Below are 15,991 nucleotides of genomic sequence, written 5' to 3' on the forward strand. Positions count from 1 at the left end.
CTATATAAATCAATTTGTATTCATATACAATACAGCACAGTACACAGAATTTGCATACGTCATTAGAAAACATTTTTATAATATATGAACATTGTGTTATTATAGGAGCTCCAATGCCAGTTGTCCGCGCCAAGCGCAGAAGGCGCCAGGCCGATGAGGAGGAGGAGGAGGATGCGGCAGAGGAGGATGCGGCAGAGGAGGACATGGATGAGGAGGAGCAGCCAGGGCCCTCCCACTCCCCAACCCCAGCTCCTGTTGAGGAGCAAGCTGAGGAGCTTCCCCCCCCCACCACCCCAACTTCTCAAGCAGAAGAGCAGGAGGAAGAGAGCGGTCCTGTGAGCCTCATTCAGGAAGGTAAATATGTGCACAATGATTAATAACATTTCAACAACAAAATGTAGATATAAAAATGGACAACATATAAAGCGCACCTGTCAGATTGTATAACCATAATATGGTATTGATGCTAGAAGTATACAGGTAGTGCATAATTATTAGGCAAGTTGTATTTTTTGAGGATTCATTTTATTATTGAACAACAACCATGTTCTCAATGAACCCCAAAAACTCATTAATATCAAAGCTGAATTTTTTTGGAAGTAGTTTTTAGTTTGTTTTTAGTGTTAGTTATTTTCGGGGGATATCTGTGTGTGCAGGTGACTACTATTACTGTGCAGAATTATTAGGCAACTTAACCAAAAAATAAATAGATAGCCATTTCAATGATTTATTTTTAACAGTGAAACCAATATAACATCTCAACATTCACAAATACACATTTCTGACATTTAAAAACAAAACAAAAACAAATCAGTGACCAATATAGCCACCTTTCTTTGCAAGGACACTCAAAAGCCTGACATCCATGGATTCTGTCAGTGTTTTGATCTGTTCACCATCAACATTGCGTGCAGCAGCAACAACAGCCTGCCAGACACTGTTCAGAGAGGTGTACTGTTTTCCCTCCTTGTAAATCCCACATTTGATGATGGACCACAGGTTCTCAATGGGGTTCAGATCAGGTGAACAAGGAGGCCATGTCATTACTTTTTTTTATTTAATACCCTTTCTTGCCAGCCACGCTGTGGAGTACTTTGACACGTGTGATGGAGCATTGTCCTGCATGAAAATCATGTTTTTCTTGAAGGATGGTGACTTTTTCCTGTACCACTGCTTGAAGAAGGTCTCTTCCATAATCTGGCAGTAGGACTGGGAGTTGAGCTTGACTCCATCCTCAATCCGAAAAGGCCCCACAAGCTCATCTTTGATGATACCAGCCCAAACCAGTACTCCACCACCACCTTGCTGGCGTCTGAGTCGGACTGGAGCTCCCTGCCCTTTACCAATCCAGCCACGGGCTCTTCCATCTGGCCCATCAAGACTCACTCTCATTTCAGCAGTCCATAAAACCTTAGAAAAATCTTTCTTGAGATATTTATTGGCACAGTCTTGACGTTGCAGCTTGTGTGTCTTGTTCAGTGGTCATCGTCTTTCAGCCTTTCTTACCTTGGCCATGTCTCTGGGTATTGCACACCTTGTGCTTTTGGGCACCCCAGTGATGTTGCAGCTCTGAAATATGGCCAATCTTGTGGCAAGTGGCATCTTGGCAGCTGCACGCTTAACTTTTCTCAGTTCATGGGCAGTTATTTTGCACCTTTGTTTTTCCACACGCTTCTTTTGTTTGATGATCACGCTTCAGAAGCTTTGCAACTTTAAGAGTGCTGCATCCCTCTGCTAGATATCTCTCTATTTTGGACTTTTCAGAGTCTGTCAAATCCTTCTTTTGGTCAATTTTGCCAAAGAAAAGGAAATTGACTAATAATTATGCACACCTGATATAGAGTGTTGATGTCATTAGACCACACACCTTCTCATTACAGAGATGTACATTACCTAATATGCCTAATCTGTAGTAGGCTTTCGAGCCTATACAGCTTGGAGTAAGACAACATGCATAAAGAGGATGATGTGGTCCAAATACTCATTTGCCTAATAATTCTGCACTCCCGGGATGTGTTAGACACATAACAAGTGTATACACATGATAATGATTGATTAATAAGCAAAAAAAAATATTTATTTATTTGGTAACGTTATTTGAAATCCAAATGTTTTTTTATTATATCCTAAAAGCATCAAGAGATCTGAAGAGGCAAAATATACTCATTGAAAAGACGCACCAGAAGATCCTTCAGAACCAGCGTAAGATGAGCTACCTCAACCAACAAAATGCTCTGCTAGAGCAGCAGCTATCGGGTCAGATTGCGGAAATGCACCGCATTCAAAAACGGATTGAGAGCTATATTTAAATTTATTTTTGTATTAAAAAAACTTATTTTTTGGAAATGTTTCATTTCTTTTTGAGATAGAGTTGTAGGTTTTTCAACACATCTAACTTCACATCAAACAAATCAACATCAACACATTTAACTTCATAATAAGCAAAAACATTTTATACTATTATTTTATTTAACATTAACCTAGGACAAACTAAAGCACACGACACAGACACGACGAACACAAAATAAACTGTTGAAAAATGAACATAACAAAAGCAACAATATATATATATATATATACAAAGAGAGAGAGAGGGAGAGCAAGAAAGAGAGAGAATGCAGATGAGCTCTTGCAGTCAGCCCAATGGTTGCAGTATAAATGCCGCAAAACAGGGTTTAACATAAGGTTCATTGTTATAGTTACACTTGCTGTTTAGATCCGGTCTGGTAGTCCGGTCTGGTAGCTTGTAGCGGAGGCTGTTGGTGGATCCGCTGTGCCAGAAAGGTCATGAAGCTTTACTCAGCATGGAGGCAGCAGCAGGAGTATTAAAATATAATATAACTAGACAATGCATTTCCTGAGGAAAATGCGAGTGGGAATGCTTAATTGGTGAGCCCCTTGCCAAAGACATTCACCATAACCACTACACTATCTTTAGGACACACAGCTTCTTTCTCTATCTGCAAAGTATAGAGTATGCTGACTTCCTGGTCGCCCCTCCCCCCTCAATAGGTTTCCCCTCCCCCCCAGGTCAGTGAGGAGGAATATTGCACTGAGGTCAGGAAAGTTATTTATGGAAAGAAATAACATTACAAACGCTTTTAATTCACAGATCTAATACATGATTTAAGCCTCCAAACAAAGCTTAATAAATCCTCAAACGTACATGCAATTGATACAACGACTACACCGTTTGAAATACACGGCCCTTGTAAACGCATCGATATGAAATTTATGTAGATAAACTTAAAAATGTGGCCATTTCTGCGATTTAGAAAAGAGCGTCTTTGTGAGTTCTGCAGCAACATTTTTTAGATAATTTCACATGAGAGTCTATGAGACATAATTTCTGGCTGTTGCTCCAATAATTAAAACTAAAATACGTATCGCAGAATTGGTCACATTGCCATAAACCAGACAAGCATAGCTACGTTTTGATCTAAAAATTGTGTATGAAAAGTAGATCTTGTGGGCGTGAGACCAATTTGTTTCCCCTTTTTGTAAAGATATTTTTAATTACAAAGATCTCCAATGTTAAGGTCACCTGACAGACTCTAAATCCCCTCCATAGGATTACATTATAACCTATTGCATTTTTGTGAAAAATTCGCAAAACGTAAATTGCGTTTTCACCAAAAAATTGTAAACGATAACGATTTGAAAAGTCATAGCCGGATAGCTAAATATTTTGTGACCGCTTTAAAGTTTTTTCAGTGTCTGTAAGTGAAAGTATGAAGTAGCTGAAACTTTTGGCATGGCATGTGAATTCAAAGGGGAAAAGGATGTTCTCATTGACTTCAATGTTTAATAAAAGGGTCTAAAAGCTTAAAATTTATAAAAGTGTAAAAAGTAGAAAAAAACTTGAAGAAGTCCCATCATTAGCTGAACGAGACGAACATTTTTACAGTTGAATGGTCTCAATAGTTGAAAGTATGCCGAAGTTACGCAGAACCAAAAAACTTAAGGAATAATAAGATTACTAAATTTACGGATATCAATACTGGAAATGTTTATTAAAGCATTCACACTAATTAAGATTAATACATTTACGGGTATCCATACTAGGAATGCTTATTAAAGCATTCCCACTAAGTATCACACAGGCATGATTTACAAGCAGTAGTGGTAATAGTAATACATAGCATAAAAACACTTGGGGAATACTTTACAGCATCAGTAGTGGTCATAGTAGTCAATAGTGTACCAAAAAATTGGGACACAGGTGTCTTGACTGAGCTGTAATAGTAGTAGTAGACATTGACAATACAGTGTCAAATCACTCGGGCAAGAGGTGCCATGATGAACAGCAGTCTTAATAAGAGTATATAGGGTGTGAAATAACTGCTGACATAGGTGTCTTGACTGGGCAGCAGAAGCAGCAGTAGTAGTATTAACAGTAGTAGTTGATACAGAGTCATATCACATGGGCAGGAGGTGCCATCATGAACAGCAGTAGGAATAGGAGTATATAGAGTGTCAAATAACTGCTGACATAGGTGTCTTGACTGGGCAGCAGCAGCAGCAGAAGCAGCAGCAGTAGTATTAACAGTAGTAGTTGATACAGAGTCATATCACATGGGCAGGAGGTGCCATGATGAACAGCAGTAGGAATAGGAGTATATAGAGTGTCAAATAACTGCTGACATAGGTGTCTTGACTGGGCAGCAGCAGCAGAAGCAGCAGTAGTATTAACAGTAGTAGTTGATACAGAGTCATATCACATGGGCAGGAGGTGCCATCATGAACAGCAGTAGGAATAGGAGTATATAGAGTGTCAAATAACTGCTGACATAGGTGTCTTGACTGGGCAGCAGCAGCAGAAGCAGCAGTAGTATTAACAGTAGTAGTTGATACAGAGTCATATCACATGGGCAGGAGGTGCCATCATGAACAGCAGTAGGAATAGGAGTATATAGAGTGTCAAATAACTGCTGACATAGGTGTCTTGACTGGGCAGCAGCAGCAGCAGAAGCAGCAGCAGTAGTATTAACAGTAGTAGTTGATACAGAGTCATATCACATGGGCAGGAGGTGCCATGATGAACAGCAGTAGGAATAGGAGTATATAGAGTGTCAAATAACTGCTGACATAGGTGTCTTGACTGGGCAGCAGCAGCAGAAGCAGCAGTAGTATTAACAGTAGTAGTTGATACAGAGTCATATCACATGGGCAGGAGGTGCCATCATGAACAGCAGTAGGAATAGGAGTATATAGAGTGTCAAATAACTGCTGACATAGGTGTCTTGACTGGGCAGCAGCAGCAGCAGAAGCAGCAGCAGTAGTATTAACAGTAGTAGTTGATACAGAGTCATATCACATGGGCAGGAGGTGCCATCATGAACAGCAGTAGGAATAGGAGTATATAGAGTGTCAAATAACTGCTGACATAGGTGTCTTGACTGGGCAGCAGCAGCAGAAGCAGCAGTAGTATTAACAGTAGTAGTTGATACAGAGTCATATCACATGGGCAGGAGGTGCCATCATGAACAGCAGTAGGAATAGGAGTATATAGAGTGTCAAATAACTGCTGACATAGGTGTCTTGACTGGGCAGCAGCAGCAGCAGAAGCAGCAGCAGTAGTATTAACAGTAGTAGTTGATACAGAGTCATATCACATGGGCAGGAGGTGCCATCATGAACAGCAGTAGGAATAGGAGTATATAGAGTGTCAAATAACTGCTGACATAGGTGTCTTGACTGGGCAGCAGCAGCAGAAGCAGCAGTAGTATTAACAGTAGTAGTTGATACAGAGTCATATCACATGGGCAGGAGGTGCCATCATGAACAGCAGTAGGAATAGGAGTATATAGAGTGTCAAATAACTGCTGACATAGGTGTCTTGACTGGGCAGCAGCAGCAGCAGAAGCAGCAGCAGTAGTATTAACAGTAGTAGTTGATACAGAGTCATATCACATGGGCAGGAGGTGCCATCATGAACAGCAGTAGGAATAGGAGTATATAGAGTGTCAAATAACTGCTGACATAGGTGTCTTGACTGGGCAGCAGCAGCAGAAGCAGCAGTAGTATTAACAGTAGTAGTTGATACAGAGTCATATCACATGGGCAGGAGGTGCCATCATGAACAGCAGTAGGAATAGGAGTATATAGAGTGTCAAATAACTGCTGACATAGGTGTATTGACTGGGCAGCAGCAGCAGAAGCAGCAGTAGTATTAACAGTAGTAGTTGATACAGAGTCATATCACATGGGCAGGAGGTGCCATCATGAACAGCAGTAGGAATAGGAGTATATAGAGTGTCAAATAACTGCTGACATAGGTGTCTTGACTGGGCAGCAGCAGCAGCAGAAGCAGCAGCAGTAGTATTAACAGTAGTAGTTGATACAGAGTCATATCACATGGGCAGGAGGTGCCATGATGAACAGCAGTAGGAATAGGAGTATATAGAGTGTCAAATAACTGCTGACATAGGTGTCTTGACTGGGCAGCAGCAGCAGAAGCAGCAGTAGTATTAACAGTAGTAGTTGATACAGAGTCATATCACATGGGCAGGAGGTGCCATCATGAACAGCAGTAGGAATAGGAGTATATAGAGTGTCAAATAACTGCTGACATAGGTGTCTTGACTGGGCAGCAGCAGCAGAAGCAGCAGTAGTATTAACAGTAGTAGTTGATACAGAGTCATATCACATGGGCAGGAGGTGCCATCATGAACAGCAGTAGGAATAGGAGTATATAGAGTGTCAAATAACTGCTGACATAGGTGTCTTGACTGGGCAGCAGCAGCAGCAGAAGCAGCAGCAGTAGTATTAACAGTAGTAGTTGATACAGAGTCATATCACATGGGCAGGAGGTGCCATCATGAACAGCAGTAGGAATAGGAGTATATAGAGTGTCAAATAACTGCTGACATAGGTGTCTTGACTGGGCAGCAGCAGCAGAAGCAGCAGTAGTATTAACAGTAGTAGTTGATACAGAGTCATATCACATGGGCAGGAGGTGCCATCATGAACAGCAGTAGGAATAGGAGTATATAGAGTGTCAAATAACTGCTGACATAGGTGTCTTGACTGGGCAGCAGCAGCAGAAGCAGCAGTAGTATTAACAGTAGTAGTTGATACAGAGTCATATCACATGGGCAGGAGGTGCCATGATGAACAGCAGTAGGAATAGGAGTATATAGAGTGTCAAATAACTGCTGACATAGGTGTCTTGACTGGGCAGCAGCAGCAGCAGAAGCAGCAGTAGTAGTATTAACAGTAGTAGTTGATACAGAGTCATATCACATGGGCAGGAGTTGCCATGATGTACAGCAGTCTTAATAAGAGTATATAGGTTGTGAAATAACTGCTGACATAATTGTCTTGACTGATCCAAAGGAGTCATGGGAGAAAATCATGTGGTCAGATGAGACTATAATATAATTTTTTGATCATAATTTCACTAACCGTGTTCGGAGGAAGAATAATGATGAGTACCATGCCAAGAACGCCATCCCTAATGTGAAGCATGGGGGTGGTAGCATCATGCTTTGGTGGTGTTTTTCTGCACATGGGACAGGGTGACTGCACTGTATTAAGGAGAGGATGACCGGGGCCATGTATTGCAAGATTTTGGGCAACAACCTCCTTCCCTGAGTTAGAGCTTTGAAGATGGGTCGAGGCTGGGTCTTCCAACATGAGAATGACCCAAAGCACACAGCCAGGATAACCAAGGATTGGCTCTGTAAGGAGCATATCAAGGTTCTGGCGTGGCCTAGCCAGTCTCCAGACCTAAACCCAATAGAGAATCTTTGGAGGGAGCTCAAACTCCGTGTTTCTCAGCGATAGCCCAGAAACATGACTGATGTAGAGAAGATCTGTGTGGAGGAGTGGGCCAAAATCCCTCCTCCAGTGTGTGCAAAGCTGGTGTAAAACTACAAGAAATTTTTGACCGCTGTAATTGCAAAGAAAGCCTACTGTACCAAATATTAACATTGATTTTCTCTGATGTTGAAATAGTTATATTCAGCACTGTAAATACATCAGGTCCGGGGCTTCATCAGGGAATGCATGGCAAGGGACCCTTCAGCGCCCTGAACCGACGACGGGTGCCAGAAAGTCACCGCCGATCCAGGACTCATTCATCTTTATGAATGTGAGTCTGTCCACGGACTCTGTGGACAGACGGGTCCTCTTGTCCGTGACCACCCCACCTGCCGCGCTGAATGTCCGCTCAGATAGTACGCTGGAGGGGGGGCAAGACAATAACTCCAGCGCATACTGAGCGAGCTCGCGGCAGGTGTCCAATCTGGCAACCCAGTACTCCATGGGGTCGTCGGTGCTCATACTGTCAGAAGCACCGACGGACGCCATGTAGTCTGCCACCATGTGGGCCAGCCGCTGGTGGTGACTGCTGCTGCTGCTGCTGGTGGTGGTACTGGGTCGCTCGGTTTGGAAGAACATCCTCATCTCTTCCATTAGGTCCCCTGCTCGGCTGCAGCTGGGTGCAGCCACCTGCTGGGTGAGATGAGGGGGGACAACTGGAGGCCGGGGAGTTGCCTGCTCCAACCGTCTGACAATGGCTGCCTGCAGTTCCTCCATCCGGTGCTGCCTCCGGCTGGCTGGGATGAACTGCTCCAGTTTCCCCTTGCACCTGGGATCCAAAAGGGTGGCCATCCAGAAATCATCCCTCGTCTTGATGGTCTTAACCCGGGGGTCCCTCCTGAGGCATCTGAGCATGTGGGCAGCCATGGGGAAGAGCACAGCCCGCTGTGACTCCTCAATGCTGGCCAGGTTAATGAGGTGCGACTCTTCTTTCCTGAGGCGCTGCTGGTCAAACTCAGACATGCCCAACCCCCGGACTATCGGTGCCCCCAACACCGGCTCTCCCTCCTGACCAGGCCCTGACTCCGGGACGACACCAGCAACCACCTCCTCCTCCTCTTCATCATCATCCTCCTCCTCCTCCTCCTCCTCCTCCTGGTCCTGGCCCTGGTCTCGGTGGAGCATTGCTGACTCCTCCTGCTCCACCAAGGCACTCTCCCCAGCCTCGAGCAGGCGATCTAGTGTCCTCTCCAGCATGAACAGTATTGGCAGCACGCTATTGAGGCCAATTTGCTCACTGCTGACCATCTTGGTCGCCTGCTCGAAGGAGGACAACACTTGGCAGACCTGGTTTATCTGCCCCCACTGCGCACAGGCGATGAAAGGGAGTTGTGGTGAAGCCCTCTGAGTGCCTAGTTCCATCAGGTACTCCCTCACCGCCCTTTGCTGCTCCCACAACCTCTTCAGCATGTGGAGGGTGGAGTTCCACCGCGTCACACTGTCCACAATCAGCCTGTGAAGGGGCAGATTGTACTTCCGCTGCAATTTGGACAGGGACGCGGTAGCGGTTGGGGAGCGCCTGAAGTGGCTGGCAATCCTACGCGCCTTTGCCACAATGTCACTCAACCCTGGATAAGTGCGCAGGAACTTCTGCACCACCAGGTTGAGGACATGTGCCAGACAGGGCACGTGCGTCAGACTGCCAGCATGGAGGGCGGCGAGTAGGTTGCTGCCGTTATCGCAGACAACCATACCTGGCTGGAGCCTTCGGGGTGTCAGCCACTTCTGGACCTGAGCTTGAAGTGCTTTCAGCACTTCTTCTGCAGTGTGTCTCCGGTCCCCTAAACTAACAAGCTGGAGCACGGCCTGACAGCGCACGTGCCCCACACTTGAGTAGCTACGGGGGCGCTTGCTGGGAGGCTCAGCAGCTGCGGAGACAGTGGCTTGAGGGAGACCAGCAGTTCTCCCCTGGACACCCCGGGGCGGCACCACAAGATCGGTTGCCGACGATCCCTCACCGACGCCTCGGAGGGAAACCCAATGGGCCGTGAAGCTGATGTAGCGTCCCTGCCCATGCCTGCTGGTCCAGCCATCCATTGTCAGATGAACCCTGTCGCTGACAGCGTGATCCAGCGACAGGGTTACATTCTGAACAATGTGCTGGTGTAGGGCAGGGACACCAGTCCTGGCAAAGAAATGGCGGCTGGGGACACGCCATTGGGGTTGGGCCTGCTCCAACATCTGCCTGAAGGGGTTGCTGTCAACTATGTTGAAGGGCAGCAGATGTTGGGCAATAACCCTTGCCAGGAGCCCATTGAGGGAACGCACACGTCGGTCTCCAGGGGGGAAGGGAGTGGTGCGGTCAAAGGCGTCTGAAATCGACGCCTGGCGCCGGACGGCAGTGCGGGACACAGACGTGGAGGGTGCTGTGGAAGTAGAGGTCTGGCTGCCGGTACCAGTACCTCTACTAGAGGGAGCGGGGGGGCATGACCTGCTGGAAACAGATGAAGATGTGGCAGGGGCTGCTGTACCCTGCTCACTTGTGGTGGTGGCGCTGCTACCACCACCACGCTTCATCTCCTCATACAACGCCCAGTGGTTTATCCTGAGGTGCTGGTTCAGGGCTGTGGTACCCACCCGAGCCAAACACTTCCCTCTCTTCACCCTCACTTTACAAATCCGGCAGATGGCCACGGTAGGGTTGTCTGCCACCAGGGTAAAGAAATTCCAGACAGGTGACTTCAGCACCGCCCTCCTGTCAGATGGGGTGACGCTTACTTGCACCTGCTGGGATTCGGTGCGCACAGGTGGAGCTGCCTGCTGCTGCTGCTGCTGCTGCTGCTCCTCCTCCTGACACCTCCTGCTGCCATCACCAGTGGAGACCCTGACGATGGTCTCCCTGGTGGTGACCTGGCGCACCGTTTCACCAGGGTGCCTACCTTCCCCGTCGTCACTGACGTAGTGAGCCGACGCGTCAGATGGCAACCATGATGGGTCACCCTCTTCGCCCCCAGAGATGTCAGACCAAGGGCTGAGATGTGTTGGTCTGAGGGAACCACGTGACATGGAGCCTCTAGCCTGGCTCCGCTGTCCCCTCACCCACGCCTGGGTCTGACTAGGTGCTGCTGTTTCCTGCACCAAAACAGCAGCACCAGTTTGAAGGGATGTCTCTGGGATACTGCCAGCAGGTATCCCATCCTCCTCATCCATCCCTTCAAAAAGGTCCTGACCATCAGGACAGAGCTGGAGGTCTGCCTGATGCATGGCCTCCCCCAAGAGATCCCTATCACTGTCGCTGTCGAACAGTAAGATGCTGGACTCTTGGGGGCTGGGGGGGGGTAGTACAGGCAACGGTGTAATGGTGGTACTACTGTGAGTCGGGACCGACGACTCAGTGGCACTGCTGTGCCCCATGTAGTCCACCACTACTTGAGCCTGAGATGGCAATATCGGGCGGCTGCCCGATGGGAAGAACTCCCGGATCAGGCGTACTCCCCTTGCACCCGATCCTCTACCACTAGTAGGGGCACGAGAGGTACCCCGTGCTGGCAGCGATCCAGCACTGGGAGTAACTCCCCTACCCCTACTGCCACGGCCACGGATGCCGCTCATAATTGCTGATATGTGTGTGGGGGGGTTAAACTTTATTGGGGGGGAAAATGTGAACAAAATGTGTTTTTGTGTTTTTTTTACAAGACAGGCACGCAGACAAAGACGTACACAGACAGCTACTAAACTATAAGAAAAGTAGTACACCAGACAAGGACTACAAAATTAAAGAAAAAAAAAAAAAGCACTAAACAAACACTAACTTTTTTTTTTTTTTTTTTTTTTAAACACAAAACACAGACACTAAACACACACTAAGCTAAGCTAGATGAAATAAATGTACACTAACAGTGTGTACACTTACTACACAAAATTTAACTAAACTGAACACAAAACTTAGCTTTTATAAAAGCTCTTTAGGGAAAACTAAACAAAATTTGAACTGAGATGCCTATCAAATATCACTGAACAGTGAACCTGCAAGATCTGACAGTAACACAAGATGAACAAAACTTAGCTTTTAGAAAAGCTCTTTTATAAAGCTCAGATCAATATGTGTTCTGAAATCTCTTGCAAATATAACTGAACAGGGAGGATTGCAGGATCAAACAGTAACACAAATGAAAAAAACAGCACAAAACAGCACAAAACGTAGCTTTGAAAAAAGCTCTTGGGTCTATTGCTTTGAAAAAAGCAGTTGATATACTGGAAAAGATCCACTGGAATCACTAAATAGCAATGCTGGTGATGATCTAAATCAATCAAGAACAAAGACACAGGAAACCAGGAAACCAGGAACACAGAAACAGCCTCCACACTCTATAGCAAGCTTCTGAATCTGCAATGAAATGGTGCTGGGAGTGAGCTTATATAATGTCCATGCAGGCAGGTTCCTATTGGTTGCTAACCTGTGACGAGTGTGGAAGGAGAACTCTGATTGGCTCTGATGCAAAAGGGCGGAGCAAATAATCGCGCAATATTCCTATTGCCGAATATTCGCATTGCGATTATTCGGCAATATAAAATGATCGCTTCAGCTACTCGGCCCAATGGCTCTAATCATACCAGCAATGCTTTCAGACGTCTATGGAGATCACTAGGATGTGATCTGTTTTAAAAATGAAACTGTAAAAATCGCTCTGATGCGGAAGATCGGGGCGAGGAAAATAATCGCGCGATATTGCGTTTGCCGAATAATCGCATTGCGATCTTTCTGGAAAATTCAATGAACGCTTCAGCTACTCGGCCCAGGGTCTCTAATGATACCAGCAATGCTTTTAGACGTCGATGGAGATATCTAGGATGTGATCTGATTCAAAAAAAAAATTGTAAAAAATCGAATATTCGGAATTGCGAATATTCACCGCGAATTTCGAAATATAGCGCGATTTCTCGAATATGCTATATTCGAGTCGAATATTCGCAATGCGAATATTCGTGAGCAACACTAATCAACAATAGCTGCATTGATGAGGGAATCAAGATATTTTTTTTAGTTCTACCCGTGATGGAAGAAAAGAAAATAGCATAATCTATGGAATGCCTAACTCATCAAACCGTATTATCTTGAGGACACTGCTATTGACAGCCAGTAGGTTCAGAGCACTTATGCCGCGTACACACGATCAGAATATCCGATGGCATAAAATCCGATGGATTTTTCTATCGAAATTCCGATGAAGCTGACTTCCATCAGTCTTGCATACACACTGTCAGACTCAATTCCGACCGTCCAAAACACGGTGATGTAAAACATTACGACGAGCCGAGAAAAATTAAGTTCAATGCTTCCGAGCATGCGTCTACTTGATTCTGAGCATGCGTGGGTTTTTTCTCCGTCGGAGTTGCACACAGACGATAGGAATTTCCGATAAATTTTTTTCCCATTGTAAAAAAATAAAACACGTTCTGTTTCTAAACACTGATGGAAAAAAGTCCGATGGGGCCTACAGACGATCGGAATTTCCGATGAAAATAGTCCATCTGACTACCTGGAAAGGTATCAGCAAGTCCTTCATCATGTAATAAAACTGCCTGTTAAGATAGAGCGGGACATGACCGGAGCATGGTAAAGGCTGCAAACTGGATCATTTCCTCAACTAACACACTACTGAAGCCTCCTGATTTTTTTTTTTTTCATAATGGAAGTCTGGGGCTTCTTCTGGCAGGGGGCCCAGGACAATTTCCTATTTTGCCCCCTTATAAATTTGGTGCTGTTGACTGGGACTTGGAGGAGGGATCAGAGAGGCAGGCGCAACACAATTGCAGTTTTCATGATGCCATGGAAATATCTTCTGTCAGTTACATTACAGTGTGTGGCCATGATGGGCAGGACAGACCAAAGTTCTCCTGGCCCTTCCCTCAAAAAGCACAATGGGAGTGGGTGGGTCAGACCTGTAATCTGATGTCAGGGTCTCGCTTACTAGATTGAGCAGCAGCATGATGACATTCTGCTTGCTCTAATACAGATCTAATGAGGGGAAGTTACAAGACTGAGGGGATTTGCAAGGATTTTGACCATTGGTCTTGTTGAAAACATAACTTTTTTGGTACTTGATTAGACTGATAAAGGAGACTTTTGTTTTACTTTAACCTATACCACATTAGGTTTCTAGAAAATCATTATTGATCATCTGAGCATGCCTCTGACCTGGGAGTATGAGCCATTCTTACCCGAAGAAGGGGGACTGTCACAGGAAATCTCTGCAGTTCCTTTAGGAGATCCAGAATTCGATCCTAAAGAATAAATAGTAAGGAATATGTGACAGTGTAATGTGGACATGAAAACCAAAACAATAAAAGCATGGAGATGTACATGGCTGTTGAGTCAGTCATTCTGCAGTGTCTCTATAAGTGATTAAACAAAAACCTTTATGAATAGAGATGCAGGCCCTAGGCACTGGCCTATAACATTTTAGTCAATACAGTCCTGGTTGCATGGTTGACTTTAAGTCAGTGACCTGATACAAAGTTTAGACATTCATACTGAAATTTTAAACAGACTTCTTCCAGATCAGTTTCCGGCAATTAGGGGTCAACAGGTAGGTCCTAATACAGGTGACCTCTAATTTCAGGTAAGACGCATTTGGGATCCAATCATTGATTACACCAGTATAACTTATATATAAGTACTACCAGTTATTTTGGAAAACAAGTTAGTAATTGTCCAATTACATTGTATATAAATGGAAAATAATAAATGAAAACTCCAGCTTAATCTTTTTGGCTTTAGTTTGGACAGGGAGGAGAAAGGTAGAATCTCTATTGAGTTTATAGAACTTTCTTTGTAATGATCGGTAACACTCTATGTTGTAAAACTGTTTAGTTCATTAGATCCATGAGGAAGTCATGTGACCAGTGACGCAACGCATCGGGTGGAGCCTTGTGACGTCAGTTCTGGTGGTGTTTTAACAGAAGTACGGTGAGGCGGCCTGTGTGTCACTACTCCCATTGCCTTTTACTGCGGTTTTTATCCTTACTTGATGTAAGCATTTTTTTTTTTTCAAAATAAATTTACTTTTCATTTGGTAATATTGCACTATGGCTGTTCTTTGTTTTCTTTTGAGCGCCATTTATACAAGAAGTGCCATTCCTTTGAGCGAGCTATTTCCTCTATATGTGGAATTACCCAAGATGTTTTGATGCCAAGTTTTGGACGTAGTTCTTTGTCTTTGCCTGGAACCTGGATGCCTTTACAGATCCATAAGCAGGATTCCTTATCTGACTATCTGATGAGCCTTGTTTGACCCTTGGGTCATTGTTGGACGTGAGCGGCCAATTCATAAATTTAACAGTCGATGCTTGGATAGATGTTTTATCTGTTATTTCTTCTATCTTTTGCCTTTATATGAACTAACTCCTACCATTGGGCTTTAGTTGGACTTTATTCACATTTTTTTATTTGTATGTTTGGATACTCATCATATTTTTTCTTTGAGTATATTAATAAATATGGCACATTATTGAATAAGCACACCATTCCCATCTTTTTCTTTATGTTTAATTCATTAATTGTCGTTATTGTGTAAACCCTAACAATTAAATTCTTTTATTGCTCCCCCTTGGACTATTTAAACTGCAACTCCACTTTTAGACAAAATATTCCCCTCTAGGTGATCTATGTACATTGCAAGGATTTTAACAAATTTTTTTGTAGAGTCCAGTGGCGGCACGTAATGCAGGGGCACCTCCCCCCTAATCAATGCGTCTGGTCCCCTAATCTACATGTGGGGCACCGGACGCATGTATTCCAATGTTTTTTTGTTTTTTTTTAAAGCACGTGATTAGAGCTAGAGGCTCTAATAAGCTTCAAAAAAGGGTGAGCTTTGTGCCCAGAGCCCACCCAGTTGTTTGACAATAGCGATTTTATATTTGCTATTGTCTTCCTGATTCTCCTCCCAGCCAATCAGAAAGTGGGTCCTGAGACCTGTAACCCAATTGGCTGAGAGGAGAAGCTATCCTATTGGCTGCCTGGGAGGAGGGAGGAGAAGCAGGGGAAGCCACCATGAAGCACCAGGAAGAGGATACGCTGCCTGCCACCTGCTGCCAGGAGGAAGCATAGGACTAGTGACCGACCATAGGGGGGTGCCTGTAACCCGACTGACAAGAGGGGGTGGCGGCGGGTGGATTGTTTGCCGCCCCCAGGGCTGATCCTGGGCGGGTGCACGGGGTGCACTGC

General features: G+C 44.9%; 1 protein-coding gene across 4 annotated transcripts in view; it reads right to left on the minus strand.

The window, feature by feature from the left end:
- Positions 1-15,991, minus strand: part of LOC120927347 (transcription elongation factor A protein 2-like) — a 188,665-nt gene that overhangs the window by 127,069 nt on the left and 45,605 nt on the right. For all 4 annotated transcript variants that reach the window (XM_040337946.1, XM_040337948.1, XM_040337947.1 and 1 more), the window contains exon 2: positions 13,987-14,049. In XM_040337946.1, the coding sequence (XP_040193880.1) occupies positions 13,987-14,049 (63 nt within the window). The remainder of the gene's footprint in view (positions 1-13,986; positions 14,050-15,991) is intronic.

The sequence above is a fragment of the Rana temporaria genome, chromosome 2 (assembly GCF_905171775.1).
Source record: "Rana temporaria chromosome 2, aRanTem1.1, whole genome shotgun sequence".
Lineage (NCBI taxonomy): Eukaryota > Metazoa > Chordata > Amphibia > Anura > Ranidae > Rana > Rana temporaria.